The sequence below is a fragment of the Phoxinus phoxinus genome (genome assembly GCF_949152265.1).
Source record: "Phoxinus phoxinus genome assembly, chromosome: 20".
In the NCBI taxonomy this organism is placed as follows: Eukaryota; Metazoa; Chordata; class Actinopteri; order Cypriniformes; family Leuciscidae; genus Phoxinus; species Phoxinus phoxinus.
In genome coordinates this window covers 21,852,745-21,861,405 of record NC_136895.1, presented here as the reverse complement: position 1 = coordinate 21,861,405, position 8,661 = coordinate 21,852,745, and the positions used below count along the sequence as shown (strand labels likewise).

At 38.5% G+C, this 8,661-nt stretch overlaps 1 protein-coding gene across 1 annotated transcript; it reads left to right on the top strand.

Moving 5' to 3' along the window:
• Window positions 1-830: 830 nt before the first annotated feature.
• LOC306988439 (uncharacterized protein) lies at window positions 831-2,852 on the top strand. Its single transcript, XM_079593442.1, has 4 exons — window positions 831-985; window positions 1,143-1,463; window positions 2,032-2,169; window positions 2,383-2,852. The coding sequence occupies exons 1-4, from the start codon at window positions 910-912 to the stop codon at window positions 2,433-2,435; spliced, it is 588 nt and encodes a 195-aa protein (XP_079449568.1). The 5' UTR covers window positions 831-909; the 3' UTR covers window positions 2,436-2,852.
• The last annotated feature ends 5,809 nt before the right edge of the window (window positions 2,853-8,661 follow it).

The window sequence follows — 8,661 nt, the reverse complement described above, 5'->3', positions numbered from 1 at the left end:
TCCATGAATATGCAAATGAGTCCCTGCCTCCACTCAATGACACCAGCTCGGACTTCTTACACAGTGTGTCAATAAACGCTACACAATGGTAAGTGGACATATTGGTTTAATTCATATGCTTGAACCAGAAACGGATTCTTTTTCACAGTGTAGAGTTACATTGAGGGTATTTTAAGGGATGAAGACAATATTTTCTTTACATATTGAATATAGGGGGACTTTAAATAAACAAGTGCATATTCAAAGACTTTAGATAGAAAGAGCAATGCGAAATATCGCGGAATAAGTCCCAAAATAAAATAACCAGTCGCCAAGCTCCGTTGCCATAGACACAGTAGCTTAAGACCGCACATTAGCTGGTCCAGCCTAAAATATACGCTTTTTAATGCTATTTCTGCATTCAAAATCATTTATTGGAACAGTTCATGTCAGATTTTGACTAGATTTCTAGATTCTAGTAGAGACTGTATTGTAGTGATATATTGATCAAAGATGCTTTTTCAACACATGTAATTTTATGGTGAAATGAATTAGTTCTAAAATAAGAACAAATAACTGTTTCACCAATAATTAAAATAATAAACTAAATAAACACTGTCTATAAGCGCTGTGTTGCTGCAGGCTATAGCGTCATTTCGTCATGTTCCTCTTCCTCAGTGTGTGAGCAATAGACGGTATATGTCATGTCATCTCTGTATGTTTGGCAAAAAAAATAAAAATACAAAAAATAACAAAAAAAGTAGACTCTGATCTATAAGTACGTCCCAGTTGTGTACGCCCCAACATTTCCATTGTGAGCAAAGCGCAGACAGAGAACAGAGACTAAAACTAGTTTCCTTTTGATTTAGCAATCCATACTTCAAAAATTCTGCTATTTCTTAATCAGGAAGTTGCTCTTCTGTGTCTGAAATGTCTCTCGGCCGGACCTTTGTTTCTGTCACGATGTCTTCTCATCTGTGTGTTCTGATCCTGTTTGTCCTGAGTGGTGAGAAACTCTCAACACTTTTAATCAGCAGATCGGTTATTTAAACATTCATTTTTACAAGAGATAAAAAAAAAAAAAAAATTAGAAGTGGATGATTAAACAGGAAATGAGATTATATAGTCTCTGTCTGATAATGATATTTTTATATCTTGTTTAGGAGTGTTTGGTGAAACAGAAGAAGTGAAGTCAGTGTCAGTGACTGAGGGAGAGTCTGTCACTCTAAACACTGATGTTCAAGTACAGAGAGATGATCATATACTGTGGAGGTTTGGACCTCAAGACACTCGAATAGCTGAAATCTTTAAAAGAGACATTATATTTGTCAGTAATGATGGAATATTCAGAGACAAACTCCAGATGGACAATCAGACTGGATCTCTGACCATCAGAAACATCAGAACTGAACACACTGGACTTTATGAACTGACCATCATGAACAGCAGAAAAACACTGAAGAGATTCAATGTTACTGTCTATGGTGAGTAAAGTGAATAAAATTGTACTTTTTCTCTGAAGTATATGTTTAATATTTGGCAAAGACAGTAAAATATGACCGATGGTCCTTTTTATTTTTTGGTTATAGGGAAATAAAATAAATGATGTTATGTTATTTTGTCGTATTTTAATTGTTTAATTAAAAAATTATTTAATTATTTTAATGTGATAGTGTTTTAGAAAGTGATCAAATTAAATGCATCAGGAAACTCGCCTCCTTGTGTTACTATTGGATTTTTCTGAAACATTCTCCAAACTTTACAAAACAATATAACTTTGAAAATAACATTATCATCCGATTATCTTTTTTATCTTGTTGAAGTTATTGTGGCACATCTGTGCATATTTTCCCATTTATTGATCTGCAATTATTAAAAATCTTCCGATACTTCATCAATAATAAATAAAAAAATATATGGATTTGATTTATAGTAATAACGTAAATACGTCAGCAGCAACATTTTCAACATATTTTTTTTGATAAATGTGCATTTCATACTGTGTCTATATGAAGTCCGACTGAAAGGATTGACCATTTTCTCTTTCTTTAGGAACTACAGCATCGACAATGACTTCATTTCCTTTGACATTCATCATAACAGTAGTTTGTGCGCTGATGCTGCTGGCGTTCATTTCTGCGTGTGTGTTTTACTGTTGCTGCAGGAAATGCAACCGAGAAAAACCAGAGGGCAAGTATTACAATATTACTAACTGAAAAGACAAAAAAACACTCTTTTTATGCAAATTAGTTTTACAAGCCTAAATAAAATGTTGAACATTTAATTGTTCTAAAATGAAAAGTATTCTTATTATAGAATAGAAAATATATCAGTGTGAAATGTCACCTGATGAAATATATACTAATGTTAAAAACACTGAAAATCTCCATGTGTGTGTTTTAGATCAGGAAAGCATGTCAGAATACACAGAGATCATCTACCGTCTGCAGATCTGACACCAGTCACTGATCATCATCACTCAGATCATATTCATAACAGTAATGTGAAATTCAAAAACAGACTCCAGATGGACAGTCAAACTGGATCTCTGACCATCAGAAACATCAGAACTGAACACACTGGACTTTATGAACTGACCATCATCAGCAGAGGAACTTCATACAAGAGATTCAATGTTACTGTTTATGATTTAAAGATTTTTAAGATATTTACTAAAATAAGAGATGAAATGAATTGGAAAATACAAAACAAGTATTGGCCTTTTATTATGCATTTAATACCCTATTTTTATATAATTTAGTGTGCTTATACTTTTTAATTTCCATTATCATTTATATCATGTTTGATTGCCTATTGATTATTGCATTATGTAAGTGTCTGCTTCATATTAGATGTTAATGTATCACCCTTGGTTTGATTATTTTCTTGTTTTGTGGAGGTGTAAAAGTATTTGACTGAATCAGAACGAAGGTCAAAGGTAGGCTACACACTTGACCTTCCGAGCAAGGCCCATATCTATCTTTAACTTGTTTGTTATCTTGCAGTCCTCGCTATAACGCTTGTGACGTGTAGAAACCACGTGCAGATGCTGAACTTAGAATGACGATACACTTGTCATTCACTCACCCGAATGATTTTTAGGGGCCAAGCACTGAAGGTGCGGGCACCTATTGTATCTGTTCTGGTTCTTATTCTTCTTTTTAGGGGCCAAGCACTGAAAGTGCGGAGGCACCTATTGTTTTTGTTGGCGTTCTTATTATTATTAGGGGCCAAGCACTGAAGGTGCGGGCACCTATTGTATCTGTTCCCGTTCTTATTCTTCTTTTTCTTTTTTTTCTTTTTCTTCCGACTGGGCGTCTATGGCAGCCTATAGAACCGTTTGCGGGAAACTTATGAAAATTGGCACAGTGATAGAGGACAGCCTGAACTATCACCATAGCAAATTTGGAGTCTCTAACTCATTCCCTCTAGCGCCACCAACTGTCCAAAGTTGCACTCATGTTTATGCTGATAACTTTTAAACCACAAGGGCTAGAAACAAAATAATTTTGTCCTCTGATTCCTGAGCTCACGACGATTCGACTGCACCCTATGACGTCATTTTCCGTCATAATAGTTTTCCCGCCATTTTGAATTTTCCGAAAAACCTACTTTTTCGAACTCCTCCTAGGCCGTTGCTCCGAATTTCACGAAAAATGAACCAGATCATCTCCAGACCGTGACGACCAAAAGTTATGGAATTCAAGTTGATTCGAATTATCGTTCTCGAATACCGCGCAAATAAATTTTACGTAGCGCTTGCGAAAACAGACGTAAGGCCGTATCTCCACAACGCTTTATCGGATTCAGACCAAATTTGGTACATGTCATCACAAGCATGACCTGAGGCTACAAGCTGCGTTTCGGCGCAGCACCACCTACTGGTCCGGAGATATGAAGAATTTATGTTTTTGCTTATAACTTCTGAACGGTTTGTCCAAAAATCACAAAAGTGGTCTCGTTAGATTCAAGGCGTCGTGCTGAGTTGACTGATATCCAATTTTCCCATATCGGCCATTTTGGCTGTCGGCCATTTTGAATTATGTGCTAAAATGCTGTATTTTATGAACGCATGAACGTATCGTTACGAAACTCAGTATGGGTCATCAGTACAACGCCCTAAAGGTACTCAAAAATTTATGAGACAGCGCCACCTTTTGGTCAAAAGTTATAATGAAATTTCCAAAAATGCTAATAACTTTTGAATAAATTTGCCTATAGTAATGACACTGATCTCAATAGATTCCTTGGGTTATGCTGAAAACATAGATACCAATTTTGCCATAGTCAGCCAAACTTCCTGTCCGCCATCTTTATTTTCTTTTAAAACCTACTTTTTCGAACTCCTCCTAGACCGAACGTCCGATTTTCACCAAAATCGGATCGTGTCATCTCCAGACCGTGCCGAGTAAAAGTTATGGATTTCGTGTCGATAGACGAAACCGTTTTCGTATACCGCAGTGGCAAAGTTGAGGCATGATGCCAAAATGACTATTCAGGCTTTATATCTGCAATGCCTTGACATATTGACACCAAACTTTGTATGTGTCATTGACACTTCACTCTGACCACATCACATCAGTTTCGTAACTGCGCCACCTATTGGTCGAAAGTGATAATCATATTTTTAGTTATTGAATGTGATTTTTCAACCATTTTGCCAAAATTCATCTTCAAATGTCTTTAATTGCTCCTTGCTGCAGTTTGTCTCACACTTTCAGCCATGTAGGCATATCTCGTCGTCTGCTTTTGCGCTTGGCCCCGTAATGGCTGCTTGCAGCTATTTAGGGGCCAAGCACTGAAGGTGCGGGCACCTATTGTATCTGTTCCCGTTCTTATTCTTCTTCTTTTTTTTCTTTTTTTTCTTTTTTTTCTTCCGACTGGGCGTCTATGGCAGCCTATAGAACCGTTTGCGGGAAACTTATACAAATTGGCACAGTGATAGAGGACAGCCTGAACTATCACCATAGCAAATTTGGAGTCTCCAACTCATTCCCTCTAGCGCCACCAGCTGTCCAAAGTTTCACTCATGTTTATGCTAATAACTTTTGAACCACAAGGGCTAGAAACAAAATTCTTTTTTCCTCTGATTCCTGAGCTCATGACGATTCGACTGCACCCTATGACGTCATTTTCCGTCATAATAGTTTTCCCGCCATTTTGAATTTTCCGAAAAACCTACTTTTTCGAACTCCTCCTAGGCCGTTGCTCCGAATTTCACGAAAAATGAACCAGATCATCTCCAGACCTTGACGACCAAAAGTTATGGAATTCAAGTTGATTCGAATTACCGTTCTCGAATACCGCGCAAATAAATTTTACGTAGCGCTTGCGAAAACAGACGTAAGGCTGTATCTCCACAACGCTTTATTGGATTCAGACCAAATTTGGTACATGTCGTCACAAGCATGACCTGAGGCTACATGCTGCGTTTCGGCGCAGCGCCACCTACTGGTCCGGAGATATGAAGAATTTATGTTTTTGCTTATAACTTCTGAACGGTTTGTCCAAAAATCACAAAAGTGGTCTCGTTAGATTCAGGGCGTCATACTGAGTTGACTGATATCCAATTTTCCCATATCGGCCATTTTGGCTGTCGGCCATTTTGAATTATGTGCTAAAATGCTGTATTTTATGAACCCATGAACGTATCGTTACGAAACTCAGTATGAGTCATCAGTACAACGCCCTAAAGGTACTCAAAAATTTATGAGACAGCGCCACCTTTTGGTCAAAAGTTATAATGAAATTTCCAAAAATGCTAATAACTTTTGAATAAATTTGCCTATAGTAATGACACTGATCTCAATAGATTCCTTGGGTTATGCTGAAAACATAGATACCAATTTCGCCATAGTCAGTCAAACTTCCTGTCCGCCATCTTTATTTTCTTTTAAAACCTACTTTTTCGAACTCCTCCTAGACCGAACGTCCGATTTTCACCAAAATCGGATCGTGTCATCTCCAGACCGTGCCGAGTAAAAGTTATGGATTTCGTGTCGATAGACAAAACCGTTTTCGTATACCGCAGTGGCAAAGTTGAGGCATGATGCCAAAATGACTATTCAGGCTTTATATCTGCAATGCCTTGACATATTGACACCAAACTTTGTATGTGTCATTGTCACTTCACTCTGATCACATCACATCAGTTTCGTAATTGCGCCACCTATTGGTCGAAAGTGATAATCATATTTTTAGTTATTGTATGTGATTTTCAACCATTTTGCCAAAATTCATCTTCAAATGTCTTTAATTGCTCCTTGCTGCAGTTTGTCTCACACTTTCAGCCATGTAGGCATATCTCGTCGTCTGCTTTTGCGCTTGGCCCCGTAATGGCTGCTTGCAGCTATATTTAGGGGCCAAGCACTGAAGGTGCGGGCACCTATTGTATCTGTTCCCGTTCTTATTAGGGGCCAAGCACCGAAGGTGCGGGCACCTATTGTATCTGTTCCGGTTCTTATTCTTCTTCTTTTTTTTCTTTTTCCGACTGGGCGTCTATGGCAGCCTATAGAACCGTTTCCGGGAAACTTATGAAAATTGGCACAGTGATAGAGGACAGCCTGAACTATCACCATAGCAAATTTGGAGTCTCCAACTCATTCCCTCTAGCGCCACCAGCTGTCCAAAGTTTCACTCATGTTTATGCTAATAACTTTTGAACCACAAGGGCTAGAAACAAAATTCTTTTTTCCTCTGATTCCTGAGCTCATGACGATTCGACTGCACCCTATGACGTCATTTTCCGTCATAATAGTTTTCCCGCCATTTTGAATTTTCCGAAAAACCTACTTTTTCGAACTCCTCTTAGGCCGTTGCTCCGAATTTCACGAAAATTGAACCAGATCATCTCCAGACCGTGACGACAAAAAGTTATGGAATTCAAGTTGATTTGTCAAACCGTTCACGAATACCATGCAATTTAATTTTACGTAGCGCTTGCAAAAACAGACGTAAGGCTGTATCTCCACAACGCTTTATCGGATTCAGACCAAATTTGGTACATGTCATCACAAGCATGACCTGAGGCTACATGCTGCGTTTCGGCGCAGCGCCACCTACTGGTCCGGAGATATGAAGAATTTATGTTTTTGCTTATAACTTCTGAACGGTTTGTCCAAAAATCACAAAAGTGGTCTCGTTAGATTCAGAGCGTCATACTGAGTTGACTGATATTCAATTTTCCCATATCGGCCATTTTGGCTGTCGGCCATTTTGAATTATGTGCTAAAATGCTGTATTTTATGAACGCATGAACGTATCGTTACGAAACTCAGTATGGGTCATCAGTACAACGCCCTAAAGGTACTCAAAAATTTATGAGACAGCGCCACCTTTTGGTCAAAAGTTATAATGAAATTTCCAAAAATGCTAATAACTTTTGAATAAATTTGCCTATAGTAATGACACTGATCTCAATAGATTCCTTGGGTTATGCTGAAAACATAGATACCAATGTTGCCATAGTCAGCCAAACTTCCTGTCCGCCATCTTTATTTTCTTTTAAAACCTACTTTTTCGAACTCCTCCTAGACCGAACGTCCGATTTTCACCAAAATCGGATCGTGTCATCTCCAGACCGTGCCGAGTAAAAGTTATGGATTTCGTGTCGATAGACAAAACCGTTTTCATATACCGCAGCGGCAAAGTTGAGGCATGATGCCAAAATGACTATTCAGGCTTTATATCTGCAATGCCTTGACATATTGACACCAAACTTTGTATGTGTCATTGTCACTTCACTCTGACCACATCACATCAGTTTCGTAACTGCGCCACCTATTGGTCGAAAGTGATAATCATATTTTTAGTTATTGTATGTGATTTTTCAACCATTTTGCCAAAATTCATCTTCAAATGTCTTTAATTGCTCCTTGCTGCAGTTTGTCTCACACTTTCAGCCATGTAGGCATATCTCGTCGTCTGCTTTTGCGCTTGGCCCCGTAATGGCTGCTTGCAGCTATATTTCTTCTTTTTCTTCTTTTTCTTCTTTTTCTTCCGACTGGGCGTCTATGGCAGCCTATAGAACCGTTTGCGGGAAACTTATACAAATTGGCACAGTGATAGAAGACAGCCTGAACTATCACCATAGCAAATTTGGAGTCTCCAACTCATTCCCTCTAGCGCCACCAGCTGTCCAAAGTTTCACTCATGTTTATGCTAATAACTTTTGAACCACAAGGGCTAGAAACAAAATTCTTTTTTCCTCTGATTCCTGAGCTCATGACGATTCGACTGCACCCTATGACGTCATTTTCCGTCATAATAGTTTTCCCGCCATTTTGAATTTTCCGAAAAAACTACTTTTTCGAACTCCTCCTAGGCCGTTGCTCCGAATTTCACGAAAAATGAACCAGATCATCTCCAGACCTTGACAACCAAAAGTTATGGAATTCAAGTTGATTCGAATTACCGTTCTCGAATACCGCGCAAATAAATTTTATGTAGCGCTTGCGAAAACAGACGTAAGGCCGTATCTCCACAACGCTTTATCGGATTCAGACCAAATTTGGTACATGTCATCACAAGCATGACCTGAGGCTACATGCTGCGTTTCGGCGCAGCGCCACCTACTGGTCCAGAGATATGAAGAATTTATTTTTTTGCTTATAACTTCTGAACGGTTTGTCCAAAAATCACAAAAATGGTCTCGTTAGATTCAGGGCGTCGTGCTGAGTTGAC